The 15,945-nt window shown below is 42.7% G+C and overlaps 1 protein-coding gene across 1 annotated transcript in view; it reads left to right on the top strand.

The window, feature by feature from the left end:
* LOC147748466 (A.superbus venom factor 1-like) overlaps positions 1-15,945 on the top strand; it is a 276,161-nt gene that overhangs the window by 224,530 nt on the left and 35,686 nt on the right. Inside the window, exons 33-37 of the mRNA XM_086962077.1 lie at positions 348-399; positions 2,966-3,053; positions 3,546-3,635; positions 3,736-3,841; positions 5,511-5,600. Of these exons, the coding sequence (XP_086818203.1) occupies positions 348-399; positions 2,966-3,053; positions 3,546-3,635; positions 3,736-3,841; positions 5,511-5,600 (426 nt within the window). The remainder of the gene's footprint in view (positions 1-347; positions 400-2,965; positions 3,054-3,545; positions 3,636-3,735; positions 3,842-5,510; positions 5,601-15,945) is intronic.

Below are 15,945 nucleotides of genomic sequence, written 5' to 3'. Positions count from 1 at the left end.
TGATCAGAAACACATTTACCCCCTAATGTAAATTAGTATTGCAAGGATTAGAATACAATTGTAATTAAGATCTGATTGTGTTGTTCACAATTGTTGTTGATCCCAATAGTTGGTAACATAGATTGTTTTCAGCTGCTAGTGATTTATTAACACAACTTTCAGTTAAACAGGTTTTGTTGAAAAATTGTGAAGTTTTAATGACTCAGTACATTGGTTCATTCCCACACTATACACAATAATATGGACATGATTTCCATATTTCTGGAATGTTAAGTTAAACTGCAGACCTCTGGGGAAGAGAGCTTCATTTAAAAGAAACCTTTGTTTTCTTATTTTTTTCTTTGTAGCTCAGAAGCCAGAAGGCGCGCGATCCACAGTCCTAATTGAAATCTGCACCAAGTAAGGCATTGGTCTGAAACCCCTAAATAATCCCATTAAAGAAAGCATGTAGTCTTGGCTTCACCACTGATACACAGGGTATTCGTATGTGATTTCCCCCTTCACTCACTACACTAGCCTTCACTGTGATTTCCCCTGTTTCAGGGATACTGAAAGGATCTTCCCATTTCAACCTGCATCCCTGCACCTAAATCTGGGGATTACAAGTTATTTCCTCCCAAATGAGGAATAACATGCATACCTGAGAGTACCTGTCTCAAATTCCCATGTGTTTCACCTTTCTAGGGGAAGTAATGGTCCCAAATATGAAGATATTTACCACATGCTCACATGCATGCACACACACATGCGTGCTTATATATATCTTTGTGTGTGTGTATACTCCTCTCTGACTTCTCTCTCTCCCACAGTCTCTGTCTCTCTCCCACAGTGTACTTGTTTATATGTTAAGGTGTCATGACATATATATCTCTTGCTTATGATCACAAAGTGAGCTTAGTTGAACAAAGAAAAATAGTCCTTGAATCTCATTTAGATTTTTTTTATTTGACAAATTCAGATGTTATCGCTCCCTCCTCTCTCTCTAGAAAGAAAGCAAGAGACAGTTACAAAGTGGGATAGAAAACTGGAGAGAGAAAGTGTGTGTGACAGAACCAAGAGGAATAGAGACAGCGAGAAAGACAGAGATATACTGAGAGAGATGAAACAGAGGGGGAGAGAGAGAGAAACCTAGAGAGAGAGAAAGAGAGGCAAAAGAAGTAGGAGTAGAATGAGATAGAAATATAAGGGAAAGTGGGGGGCAGTGAGATGTATGTATGTGTGCGTGTGTTTGTGTGTGTGTGTGTGGAGAAAGAGAGAGTAGAGCGGAGAGAGCCATGAGGAGATCGATGAGTAAAATAGGGAGGAAGAGAGTGTGAAAGAGAGAGGTTGGCAGAAAAAGAGGTAAGAGAAGGAGAAATAAGTAGGTGGGAGAAACAGAGGGATAGCTAGGTAACAGTATAGGCAAAAAAAGCAAAGATCTACAAGCCTCTTAGGCAGTCGTAAATGAATGGACAAATAGAACTTGAGATCACAGACCACAACACACAGGAAACAAAGAGCCCTAACAGCTCTCCAGAGAGCATAAGCTCAGATCGAGAGAGAAACAATGGCTGATCAGATGATGGATGGCGGCTAACGGATGAACGGAGGTGGAAACATCAAATCTTATGTATAACACTAAGGGTCTGATTCCGATCTCGTTCGGTAAGCAAACCGAACAACTCGTGTCGTGTCAGGAATGCATTCTGTATGACTTGTGTCAGTGGAGTCGAACCGAACAAGTACGATGCATTTAAATGTATCCAAATACGATTCGGTTGGACTCCTATTGACTTCAATGGGAGCCTGTGTACCAAATGTGTACACAGGCTCGCATTGACAAAAGGGGTGATTGGGGATCATCGTGCACGCTGTGGCGGGTACCCCTTGGTGCCTGCCACACTGTGCATAGTCTGAAAGCGGGACTCATGGGTATCCCCACAGGCTCAAGTCGGAGGGCCCCTGGTGAAGGGGGTCCTGCTACAGGCCCCTAAAGACCTATTCTGGCAGCCTTTTCGATCTGAGCAAAAGGAATCATAAAGGCTGTCCAAATCGTTCATCATACTTGCTCGCTTGGAAAACCTACTCCATAGAGCTGTGCGATTCAGCTCTGAAGGGCTCTATTTCTCTGTATGCCTTCTGGGAACGATTCGGTCAGCGCCAAGGGTTCCCAGGCATCATATTTGGTCGTTTGGAATTGGGAACAAGTTGGTCGGAAACAAGGGCTCCTGATTGGTTTAGGTAAAACCAAATTTGATTTGGAGCCCTTCCGACAGAGATCGGAATCGGGCCCTAAGACTTCTGTTGAAGTACTGGACCAAACCTTAGCAGGCAGAAAAAGGAGCATTGCGGCAAAGAAGACATTTGAACGTTAACATTTACTTGACCCTGTCAGAAAAACTCTGTAAGAGAGGAAGAGTTATAATGGCAGTAGAGAGTAGGTCTGAGGTAAAGTTTCAAGGGTCCAGAAGGGCATTGGTGAAATGTTTCAGTAAAACCATTTACCTGTATGGTAACCCCATAAAAAGTTAAGAAATGGCAAAAGTTGGGAAGAAGCACATGAAAGACTTTTGGCGCCTCGGATGTCTCCCTGTGATGATTTATTAGATTTGTGTTCGGGTCTTGTTTTATACTTTAAACTATTACTCTAGAATGAAGGGTACACAGGGTGTGATATATTTGGTCTCTGTAGGCTTTCACACTCCCAAATAAAACCATGTATTGGTCATGATAAATGCAAATTGAAATACTGGTGTGGTTGGGCTGCTGATGTAATAGTTTGTATACTCAGCAGGCTTCTGCTTTTGAAGCGTACTTAGAATCACTCACACAGCATGAGAAAAGTTCCTGCATGTCCACTTTTGAGTTTTAGCAGTAGCCTTCCTTTATGTAATCTGATCCACTTAAATGTGTTCATTTTAAATCTCCTGGTCTACTGTTAGTTTGATGTTTTATTGACACTTGCCTATCATATTATCCTTATCAGGTATCTTGGAGATGTTGGTTCCACCATGACTATTTTGGACATTTCCATGTTGACTGGATTTTCCCCAGATATTGATGATCTGAGAAGGGTAAGTGTGAAGCCACAAACCTAAAGCGGGTTAAAAGGTATGATCCCACATTACAGCACTTTTCATGCATCTCCCTCATGTAGATTCAATTACTGACCGAGTATATTGCGTTTTCATTTCATTATGAGTGCTCTTACAGTAGCCAATGCGGTTGACACAAAATCTCACAGCGCTGTCTAGGATCATGACTGGATAACTTTTATTTGTATTGATGCATTGGTTGTACCAAAAGAAAGATAGACAGGTCGATCTCCCAGTTGCTATGGAAATTAATGAGGGTTGGACCTCTTAAAAAAATTATCTGCCGTTTGCAGACAGATCCATTTGTGTGTATTTCTGAGAAGTGATTTAGGTATACCGTATTTCCTTATTACTTACATGCATTGTGATTTGAAGTGCTATGTATAGGAAGGAGATGAGGCTAGAATTAGATGGGTCAAACAGGGTTTTAACTGTTACATTAATTTGTGATCTTTGCTGTCTCACATTTAGCTTTCGGAGCCAGTGGACAGATATATTTCCAAGTTTGAAATAGGAAAAGGCCTGTCAGATAAAGGAAAACTAATCATCTATTTAGATACGGTAAGGATTCTTACGCCTGGATTCATTTTAATACTTTCTTCAGTGATGGTACCTTTGTCATTCCCCTCTCTCATCTGAGTATTTTTTGCTTTCTCTTTAGGTTTCACACAAGGAAAATGACTGTTTTTCATTTAAAGCCCACCAATTTTTCCAAGTTGGTCTGATTCAGCCAGCTGCTGTCACCGTGTATGAATTTTATTCTCTAGGTAATCACAATCAAACCTCTTTTTATGGAATTAGCTAATGCATGGAATGAAGGAGAGATAGGAACTCATGGCCTGGCAAACAGCTCTCTAGCCTCTTAATCACTTTTAAATTTGGGGTCAAACTCATCTGCCATTACTGGCTCATCAATAACTGGGAAAAGGCTGTTGTCACCCAGATTCACAAATCTTGGTTTGCAAAAGTCATACATTTTCTTCTGGAAGTTTGCAGTGAATGGTAACTTTTATCATATCCACTTCAAATCCCATACGCAAAAATATGTTTGTCTGAGGAGAAACATCTTTTGCTAAATCATCACGAAATATGATTGTTACCTTCCGTTTCCTATACTAGGAAAGCTTTTACTTCTTTTTTGATTTAATTAAATTGGATATCTTTCCAAGTGTGTAGTATCTGCAAACTGTTTGTGAGTTTTCCTGCTCCTAAACCTCTCAGTTGCTTTTCTGCATTAGCATTCTTACGTCACAAATGCCTTAGTGTGAACCATAGCGAGTGTGGGTCCTTGGATATTTTACAATTTCTTTCAAGACTTGTGCAGCTCAAAGCCCAGGGGAGGCAGGAAAAATAGTTAATACATTATGTTGATGAGAACTATAATTGCAGGAAAATGTTTGTTCTAACTTTATATGATAAACTGCAATATTGCACTTTTAAAAAACATTAAGGGGCCCATAAGGATTTGTCAGGCGGATCGCCACCGCCATGCGGGTGGAGACGATCCACCCGACATCCTTGCCCGCCCGACACCCATTTCCCCCGCCATATTACTATGGCGGGGGGACCGTGGCGGACGGAAACACCGTCCGACACTTTTCCGCCCCGGTGGCCTAGCAGCTGGGGCGGAAAAGGATTTATATGGTGGCGGTGTCTGCTAGACACCGCCATCCATATTAAGATGCAGGCGGGAGGGTGCCTTTCCGTGGCGGCAACAAAGGCATGCAGTCTGGGGGAGGCAGGTACCCCCCTACATGTGCATTCACAACATGGCAGGCACTGCGCGTTAAAAATGCAGGATGCGCCCGCCACTGTGGCTGGCGCATCCTAATACCCCCCATGGGACCCCCGCCCTTATGGTGAGTGGTCCCGTTATGCGATAGGATGGCGGGCGGGCGGATCGCGCGGTGCCTGCCACGTTGTGCATGCACATGCACAACATGCAATTTTAGCATTTTTAGCATTGTGGCGGGCGGTGCTGAGAGCACCGCCCGCCGCAATGTTAAAAATGCAGGATGCGCCTGCCACTGTGGTGGGCGCATCCTAATACCCCCCACGGTACCCCCGCCCTTATGGCCAGTGGTCCCGTTATCCGATAGGATGGCGGGCGGGCGGACAAAGTCCGCCCGTCATCCTAATGGCCCCCATAGTATTTACTACAACTAAACATAGTTGTTGCATTAAACTCACTCTAGAAAAAATATTCATTTTTATATAGGCAATACTGTGAAATGGTCCCTCCGTTCTTTTCATTAGGTTATTTATATTCAGAAGTATATCTAGTTTAAATGTTCCCTTCGACCTTAACCCACCCATCATGCTTTTTGTGCTGTGCCTGGTAAGCCTTATTCCTTTCAACAGGTATCTACAAGCTCTATGAATTTATACTAAACAAATAATTGCATTTAATACACATCACTTATTGTTTATATTTAGAGAGCCGCTGTACAAAATTCTATCATCCAGATAAGGAGAGTGGGCTTTTGAGCAAAATATGCCAAGGAGACGTTTGTCGATGTGCTGAAGGTAATGTATTCTGATCCAACGGTAATTATGAGCTGCCATCATGTGATTTTTTTTCTTGACTTTTCATTGTTTTCTATATCTTTTTTATTTGCTTTTAACATTGTACCTAGCACAGATCATATGTTATAACATAATACAATTTACAGAGTTGTCATTTTGCACAAATTTTTCTACTTTGAACTTTTTTCTCATTTCAATCTTTATTCAATATCAATGCCATAAAGTTCACCAACAACAGCATTTAAAACATCTTAAGGATACATTCAATTTAGCTTAAAAGTATTCACCCAGATTTATGACTGCCATAACTTTCAGCACATCGTACCATTGCATACATTTATCACTTGTCATGGCACAAAAGATAAAAGAGAATTTTCAATAAAAAAAACAGCAGTTGGCAGTAAAAATTATCATAAAAATAAAAAGTGATCAACCACAAGTGTGTTCTATATCATGCATTAGTTTAAAGTGCACTACGCATTTTCGTGGGGTTAAATAGGAGAGCTCAAGGGAGCAGACCTTAAGAAGTTGAGTAAAACACAAGTTTAAATTGCAGAGTTGCATCTATAAGTCTCGAGCCAAGAACATGTCAGCTAAGCAAGTACTGTCAACGCATCATACAATCGCAGACATGTGTCGCTAGGCATCACACAAGGAATAAAAAAGAGTTTACAAACATAAAAGCAACAGTTCTCAGAAAGTCGCATCATGAAGAGAAGGAGCCGTCAGTCCCAAATCTGATCTATGATGTTCTTTGGTTAATGGTACACAGTGCATTTCCTTGCTGTTGGTCAAAGCAAACTCAAAAAGGCAAATCTTAGGCGGTAGTGCAAGACTGCAAATTTAAAGTGCAGAATTCGCATGTGGGTCTCAGACCACGGGAAAATTGGGTAGGCATGAAGTAGCAGAGAGCAGTTAAACAAAACACCTGTCTGCCGACACATTCTTTCATTAGATGGAACAAACCCAATAAAGCAGACCCTAGAAAATAGTGCAGAATAGCAATTCTAAAGTGGTATTGGCATATTTATCTAAAGCAGGTGCCAAACGAGGACAGGTAAGAAACCGACCGTATTCGGGATACGCACTCATTATTCAAAATCCTCACAAGGGGTCTGCCATGTATACTAGGGAGATAGCCGCCCAGATGCAAATTGATACATATGAATATAACAGATGGTAGCAGGCCCTCTTTGGGGATATTGGCAATCACTATGCAGTCGAAGCATGTGTGGATGTTAGTAGCTTCTTCGATATTTACATCTGTAGCCAGTAATACATCAAGGGTAGAGTGGCACTTATAAGATCTATGGTAACGGTAGACAGGGAATCAGGTCAAGCTTCAACATGATGCCACTTAAGTTCGCACTTATTATTTGTTTGCTGAAGATCCCTAGTTAACTGCGTGACACGGGGTCCGAGGGCATGAATGGGAGTAGCTGGAGGCAGAGGAGTCCAAGGACGTGGATGGGAGTAGCTGGAGGTAGGGGGGGTTATGATCGCTCTCAATCCTTTGGGTAACTACTATATTATTCACCTTGTATCAGAGTCTTAAGTTGATCAATATATAAACATTACGATTCTTATGGTTGGGTTGTTATATGTAAAAGGCCCACAGCTATCTGATTTTTTTTCTACCATTGTAACCCTGATTCTATACCTGAGTCTATATTCTAGTGTAAAGGCCTTCAGCTGCAGTACAGCTTGAGTCTACCTTGTTATAGGACATAGTTCGAGTTGGGGTCCGCCCCAATGCTCGTTTTCCTCCAAGGACAATTTGATGTTGTTACAGTCTAGGTGTTCATTGGTGGTGTTGAAGTCCCCAGATAGGATGATGTAATTTGTATTGCACGTCTTATACCATTGCCGCTCTACTTTGTGGATTGTTTCAGACATTTTGCCACCCTTGACTACTCTAGAGTAGAAATTGCATATGTTAACAATAAAGCCCCTGTTAGACCTGATGCAAATTCACAAAATATCTGAAGAATCGATTTCCAACTTGTGTATCGAGCAGTTTAATGAAGGTCTAGGCTATATTAGCAGACCGTCATATGGCCTGCCACAATGATGAGCTTTGGCTGGAATCCAATCATTAGTATACCCAGCTCTAAACACAGGCTCCATGCTTCTGGTTTCCTGGAATAAACGCCGTCAAAATCTTCAATAAAATCAATAAATCCAGTCAGACAGTTGTAAGTTGGATAAGCCAGCCACATTCCATGAGACCACTTCTAGAGTGTCACCTATGTCGTTATTTAATAAGTTAGTGGCCTTAGAGATTTCATTAGATGGAACCAAGCTTTTAGCAGAGGAATAGGGCAACTGCATCAAGTGGGGCCCGATGGTTGGAAACCGAGATGCTGCCTGCAAGTTAGTGTTTGGTGTGCAGTAGATAACTCCCTAGATTGTATTGGTCATAAGCTGTTAGTCAGCGACCACTTGCAGCTCGTCTAAAGGAGAACAAGTTGGATCACAGGGCATGGGAAATTCACATTGGGTAGTGAGTCCAAATCACCCAGGACAGATTTGCGATCAGATGGAAAGTTTGGCCTTGGATTTGATTTGGTCATGCGTGAGTCCTGGGAATAAGTGAACTGGATGGAGGAGCCATTTTGCGGGCAAGTCCTGATGTCAAGGGCCACCAAACTGTCTGCTACTTTCATGTCTACAAATATTAGTTCAATGTAGTCAAATTTGGAACCATGGGTAGGATATCTTCTAGCATGTACAATGACTTCCCTAATCACGGATCTACATCTTACATGGCTTATCCAGTGACTGACATTATTAATCAAGGAATCCTCATCCTGATATCTCAGTGCAAAGGGGAGTTTTGGAGCATTGACCATGTAGATCGAGCCTTGCTGGGGTGAACTTTTATTGCATTTATTGGGTGCAGGGTGTCTACTGTTTCTCAACACATGTCTTGCGGCAGGACGCCATGCATTTTAAAAAGTCCAGTAATTACTACTTTGGTGTTGAGTGGTATAGCCTAGGTGGGCTGCATAGTATCTCTGGCTAATCCACTCGTGGAATTTAGGGGGCCAAAACAAGACTAAGAGCGAGGTGAAGTCTGAATCTAGCCTGAGGCCTGCATATCCCTATCAAATTCAGAATTTGCTGCACCCTGAGCTGGCATATCATTTGATCTTCTGAGCCATCTTGCCTTATTGGGTAATTAGAAGGAACGTTGGTCTTTTAAAGGGTTCTCACTCTGCAACTACATGGTCCACCCTTTTTGGTCTCAGTTACAGCAACAAACAAAGGTGGACACAGTTAGGGGGTGCCCACCCCTATTAGGGGTGGGTGCAGTTTGCAGTGCTTTACACCATGGAATTCTGAAGAGTTACGTAAAAACTCTGCAGAATTTCACCCACCCCAAAGCTCTTCCTGATAAGAGAAACATTGATCGCAGCTAAAACACTGACACTTGAGTCGCATGGGGTCTAAACAGATAGATCTCAGCATTCCGCCTTGTCTCCAGACTACAATCAGAGAGGAGAATCTAACATTTTGATGAACAGGTCGCACTTTTGCATATTCAAATGACTGAACATTGCTTTAGAAGAAAATAATATTTTCTGAGTTCTGTACACAAATACTAAGCCTACTAAAAATAGCATTATAAATCTGAGACTTCTGGATCTTCACAGAAAATTACCAGTCCTCTCTTTGAGTTACCAGCACATGAAGGATACGACTGAAATGGGACCCAGTGGATGATTCCGCAGTCCACCTAGGGCCACCTCCACCCAAGTTATCATCAGCATGAGTGGTGGTGAATGACAATGTCTTGCATGCGCGGTCAAGCAATAAGATCAAATATGTCAAATCACCTGGAGTGACAGACACGGACACCTAGGTGGGTAAGGGGAAAACTCTCTTCTTGTAGAGGCAATACTTACCCACATCTTGATTGTAAGGATGGGTGTTAAACAGAGGCATATCTATGCTGAGGCTTTACTTTCTGTGCCCGACTCCTAAGGTCACTACCAGTTCAGAATTTCAGTTAATAGTCTGTGTTATCACTTCTTTAATGGATCTCTTGTCCCGTAATTACTGAGAAAAATGGCCAAAGCTTATGGCGTCTAGGTGCCCATAGCCAATTAATTAGAAGGAACCATATAACATATTCTTATGTGGTCTGTGGACGTGCAACGATCCTGGATTATTGTATTGGCTAGAGAGCTTTTGTCAACTAGTTTCATTGGTTGTGGGTGGACTGTATTGTGGCTTTGGAATGGTTGGGGAAACACTTGTGCAAGTTACTCATTGGGCGTGGGGCCCTGATAATCAACGTGCTAAATGCCCAATATTTAGTGTCTGTTTGTCCCGTCCGGTTGTAAGACAGAGGCATGCGTGGCTAAACCACGCATGCCTCTACAACTCATCCTCAACCATAAATGCATCTTAACTACGCATTCCTTTACCACGTATGTTTTACCAGACAAGTTTGTGGTAAAGGCGTGATTGGTAAGGAGATATGCATGGTGTACCACTACCCAACCCCCCTCCTGCCCAATGCCCTAAAATTCTATCTCCCCACCCCCTTTCCCTAAGGCCTAAAACCTAACTTTCCCTACCTCTTCCCCCACCTTGAGGCCGGAAACCCTGCCCCTTTCAAAAAAACGACCCTGACTCCCCTCACCCTGAGTCCTAAAAACCTACTTTACCCCTAAACACCCGCAAACCCAGCCTCCGCCCCAGTGATATTACCCTGACCGCTTGCCCTCGCCCTGAGCCATAAAACCCATCCAAAATTTAACCCGACCCCCCACCCCCATCCTGAGCCTTTAAAACTTTCTAAAAATGACTGCGCCCCCCCACCCTGAGCCCTAAATCCCTTCCAAAAATTACCCCTTCCCTCTCCCTGAGGCCTAAAACCCTTACCCCTTTAAAAATATCGACCCAACCCCCTCACCCTGAGCCCTAAAACCTACCCTCACCCCTAAATCCCCCCAAATCCACACCCAGTGCTTACAATTTCCCGGACCCCCTCCCCTCACCCTGAGCTCTAAAACCCTTCCAAAAATTAGCCCGACTCCCCGCCCTGAGCCCTAAAACCCTTCCAAAAATTATCCCAACCCCTTCCCTTACCCTAACTCCTAAACCCTTCCAGAAATGGCCCCAACCCTTCCGCCACTGCCCTGAGCCCTAAAACATTTCCACTAATTATGGTGACCCCCTTCCCCACCTTGAGCCCTTCCAACCTACCCGCATCCCATAAAAGTTACCCAGCCCCTCTTGCCTGTCCGCGCCTGGAGCTTCCAATTTTGATTGCTTCCTCTCTCGACGCGTCCCCTCAGTCTCCTCGCCCATCCAGACAGCTAAACTGCGCACTGCCTTAACCACACATATTTGTGGTTAAGGCATATGCGTGGTTAAGGCAAGTGTGGTTTAGATGGCGGGGAAACAGCACTCGTTATTCAGCCCGTGTTTTAAAGTCAGTTTCCTGGCCCGTCCTATTGTCAGTAGTCGGTCTTCAATCTTTCCGAAATAAAGATGCTTGCAGTGTATCCATTCCTCTGTTTGTCTACCGTTGAGACTGCACTAGATGGAGCCGCTAAGACAGTATGTGAGGAACGAGCACCATCACTCTTGTAAGACACTCTTACTCTTATTGGACTCTGCCATGCAGTAGCCTTTATTGCGTGAAGTACCACCAAGAGCCAGCCAGCCAGCCAGTACCTGCATCACAAGTGCATGATCTCAAGCAACTTTATTACAAACATAGCCCTGTGATCCCCTAATTTTAGAACTGTTATCCTTTTTTTGCATTTATATTGCGTCCTGTCTTGTAATTTTAGGGAGGAACATCAGCAGAGGTTTTGTGCAAGCTTTCCAGTTTCATGGCCTACTGCTCTGGTGACAGGGAAAAGCAACATAGTTTTACTTGACAGTCTAGTGCTGAATGATTAATTACACCAGCGGAGTGACAGAATTTATTAGTAGTTTCGAGTTACAAGAGTAACACAGAATAACCAAAATACTCCAAATATGACAGTGGATTTAAAAATTCCTCCCACCCCCTATTCACCATGTTGGTGAGATGAATTATCTTTGTCTTCAGTCCCCCTTGCTCAGCTCTCATATTCCTAAGAAGAACCTTGGGGTAGTCCTGAGGTGATTCCAACGGCCCTGCAGCCGCCCTCTGGTCAGACTTCTCAGAAGAGGTCCCTAGGGTGTATAGATTAGCTGGAGGTACTTGCAAAGACTGAAAGCTATTGCTGGAGGTTATAGTTGGCTCTAAAGGGGGATACGTAATGAAGATGAGTGATGTTGAGCATTGCTACTATGGATCAGAGGTGTAACCTTTGCCATAGGAGTGTCCGTGGCTTATGGATGCTGCAACACTTTCTTTTTAAATAGGTTGGAGAGAGTGTGTGCAGCATGCTTGGTTTTCTTTGAAACTTTCCCCAGGGGACCTATTGGCTAGATATTGTTGCTGATGAGGGATTCAAATCAAATCAAATCAAATCATCTTTATTCGGTTTCCATTTTTTGAAAGCCATAAAAGTACATAAAAACACAATAAATATTAAAAATCACATTCGTTCTGTATCAAACAGTGCCTTGAAAGCGTGTTTTTAAGAATCCATCTTATATCAGAAAAAGATACTCAATCAGAATTCATAAGTTCGTTCGGTGCCTAATACATAATTTGAGATACTGTGCAACAGATTTTGTCATCAGATTATTTTCCAAAAATTGTAACGCCAGGTAGGCAGGGCGACATTTGCGAATTTTTAAAACTTTTAATAATGGTATTATCCACAGCCTGCGTAGTGGCGTATAAAATTTGCAGAAAAAGAGGACATGAATTGTAGACTGTGGGGACGTTAAGTCACAGGGACACACTGAAATATTATGTGTCCAATCATTCTGGTTAGGAAATAAAACCATATAATGGTATAAATTAAACCTAAAACGAGTAAGAAGATGTTTTTCATATTGTGTTAAATCATACTGCAAGTACGGTTGGATGGTGGGGACCAGCTGAGGGATTCAAACTTTTCTATCAAGAGGTTTATCTCATTTAAGGTGCAATTCCTAGACTTCTAAGTTATCTCAGGGTAGATCTAAGCTCTTGGGGTGGAACTCTGCCACTTTACGCTTGCCCATAGTACCTACGCAAGGTAGACAGCTTGAAATGTTAAGTGCAGATGAACAGATGAAGATTGCAATGAAGCAACACAGTTACAACTAGAAATCAACTATATTAATAAAATCACCAGTGAGTGTTTCTTTGCTCCAGTTAAAGTATCCTGATATCATAGGAATGTACAATCTATAGGAAATAGGAGATCCTAGACCTCATGAATGCAAAAAAGTTCAAATAAAGCAGCCAACAACCTCAGTGGCTCGAATACTCAGTAGGCTGGTTCCGCAAACAAGGAGGTAAGAAGTGTTCACAGAAATCAGTAACAGACAGCAAGGTAGTTCATGCACCCATGTGAGTCAAATGCTACACAAACAAATGATGGACGGAATGCCGAATAAATCATACATTCACGTCCAGTCAAGAGATCCAAATCATTTGTTCTTTTGCACACCTTGCCACCCCAGTTTAGACCCAGCCATATGCAAATCAGTCTTGACCCTGTGCCTCATTGGAACAGTCCAGACTGAACTGCCAAGCCAGGTCTTCCCTGGACCAGAAACAAGCATCCTGGGACCACCAATTGATTTAGGCCAAGATCTCTGTACTGGGGTGAATATATAACATTGTTTTCCATTCTGTTAATCAATTGTTGTTTTTGCATTTGTCACCCCGAGTGGGATTGGTATGCCCAGACGTGGGTCCTGTGCTCTCCATGCCACGTGAGTCAAGCTATCCTGGCTGATGAGGGCTGTAAGCCCGAAACCGGTCCTAGGATGCTTGTTTCCAGTCCAGTGAGGACCTGGCCTGGCACTTCGAGATGGACTGTTCTCATTGGGCACAGGGTCAAGACTGCTTTACATATGGCTTGGTCCAAACTGGAATGGCATTGTGAGCACAAAACGATGGATTTAGGCCCAGATCTCTGTACTGGGTTGAATGTATGACGTTATTCTGCATTCTGTCCATCAATTGTTCTTTTTGCATTTGTCACCCCAAGTGGGACCGGTATGCCCAGACGAGGGTCCCGTGCGCTCCATGCCACTGGAGTCAAGCTATCCTGGCTGATGAGGGCTGTAAGCCCGAAACCGGTCCTAGGATGCTTGTTTCCAGTTCAGGGAGGACCGGGCCTGGCAGTTCGGGCTTTACTGTTCCCATTGGGCGCAGGGTCAAGACTGATTTGCATATGGCTTGGTCCAAACTGGAATGGCATTGTGAGCCAAAAACGATGGATTTAGGCCCAGGTCTCTGTACTGGGGTGAATGTATGACATTGTTCTGCATTCTTTCCATCAATTGTTCTTTTTGACCATGTGAGACAAAAGCAGTGTTTTCTGGCCAAGCCCAGCCTCCTCCATGCTCCTGTGGCCACAGACGAACCCACTCGTGGTCCTGTCTTTGCCGGGCATGCACCTGGCTGCTTCCCCTGTGCCTCCAGTACTGCAGGAGCTTCCTAGCGGTTATGAGCATGATATGGCTGCTCCTCTGGTCCCAGGAGAGAAGGGGACGTAGTCCCACTTCAACCACGAGCAGCAAATCAGTGTGGGCAAGGAAAGCTGCAAACAGTGGTGACCCATGCTGTGGAAGCATCCTAGCCCTTATGAGTGCTATGCAACTTCTCATTTTGGCCCGGGAGAGCTGGGGCACATAGCAGCAAATCAGTGTAGACAGGGAAAGCGGCAAACAGTTGTTACCTTTTGAACTTTTTTCATGTAGTCCACACATTTGTCTATATCATGTCAAATTCTGTTTGCCTTTATGCTTCTTATAGTCTGCTATACTTTGCCGGGGAAGACTAAAACCCTGGTAATCTTAACCTATGTAGTCAATTTGTCTACTAGGGGCATGTATAGACATGCAATGGTACTTCTGTTCTACTAATAAAAGAATGTGTATTTATGTGTGTGTGTTATATCAATATATCTCACACACACACACATACACGTATATAAACATATATATATATATATATATATATATATATATATATATATATATATATATATATATATATAAATATATATATATATACCAACACACTCGTTCACGATTCTCAAGAACGAAGTCCAGGCCACCAATAGTTTTCAAAAACCGGATTTAATCACAGCCCTACTCGAAGCGTTTCGGGAATTGCCTTCCCTTTCTCACGAGTACAAGAGTCTGTTTGCATCCAACATTTAAAGTAAATCACGTGATCGTGTTTGAAAAAAATATATACATAGACATAGCCAACAGACTACCATAACATCATACGTCTGGAGCTATGCAATACATTCGTCTTTCAGCAATGTGTGGCATTTCATAGTATCAACATTTTAAATTGGTTAAACATTGTCTGTCTAACTGTTTATGCTTTTGGCAAAAGGAAAATTGCATTGAAATTCATTATGCGTGAACGGTGTTCTGGCAGGGTCATTTCAAAGCCTCGAAATTACACATGATTTTGTATACGATACAATTATTGGTTGATAGTTAGAGCTGCTGAACAAGAGGCAGCGGGATAGCTCTAACAAGCAGACGATCAGTGCGGGCGCACATGAACTCTGTGATTGAGAGTTCGAGGCTTCGAGTAGACTTTAATTTTCACTCGTAGCATAATTTAATTTATTTTATTTTATTTTCTGTATTGTTGTGTTTCACAATGAATAAGCCTGTACTAACTTTACCTTAAGTCAAAAGGCCAGAATGAATTTTATTAAGAAAGTTGTTATCCCAAAGTGATACTACGTATACAAAATCATGTGTAATTTCGAGGCTTTGAAATGACCCTGCCAGAACACCGTTCACGCATAATGAATTTCAATGCAATTTTCCTTTTGCCAAAAGCATAAACAGTTAGACAGACAATGTTTAACCAATTTAAAATGTTGATACTATGAAATGCTACACATTGCTGAAAGACGAATGTATTGCATAGCTCCAGACGTATGATGTTATGGTAGTCTGTTGGCTATGTCTATGTATATATTTTTTTCAAACACGATCACGTGATTTACTTTAAATGTTGGATGCAAACAGACTCTTGTACTCGTGAGAAAGGGAAGGCAAATCCCGAAACACGTCGAGTAGGGCTGTGATTAAATCCGGTTTTTGAAAACTATTGGTGGCCTGGACTACGTTCTTGAGAATCGTGAACGAGTGTGTTGGTATGTGAAGGGACTGGCGATCCCGTCCTGGGCCCGCCGCTGCAAGAGGCCACTACAGCTTTGCGCCAAAACTTTCGTTGGAATATATATATATATAT

The sequence above is a fragment of the Lissotriton vulgaris genome, chromosome 1_1, assembly GCF_964263255.1.
Source record: "Lissotriton vulgaris chromosome 1_1, aLisVul1.2, whole genome shotgun sequence".
NCBI classification, from domain to species: domain Eukaryota; kingdom Metazoa; phylum Chordata; class Amphibia; order Caudata; family Salamandridae; genus Lissotriton; species Lissotriton vulgaris.
The sequence above is the reverse complement of the archived record's forward strand: the minus strand, read 5'-3'. Positions and strand labels throughout refer to the sequence as shown.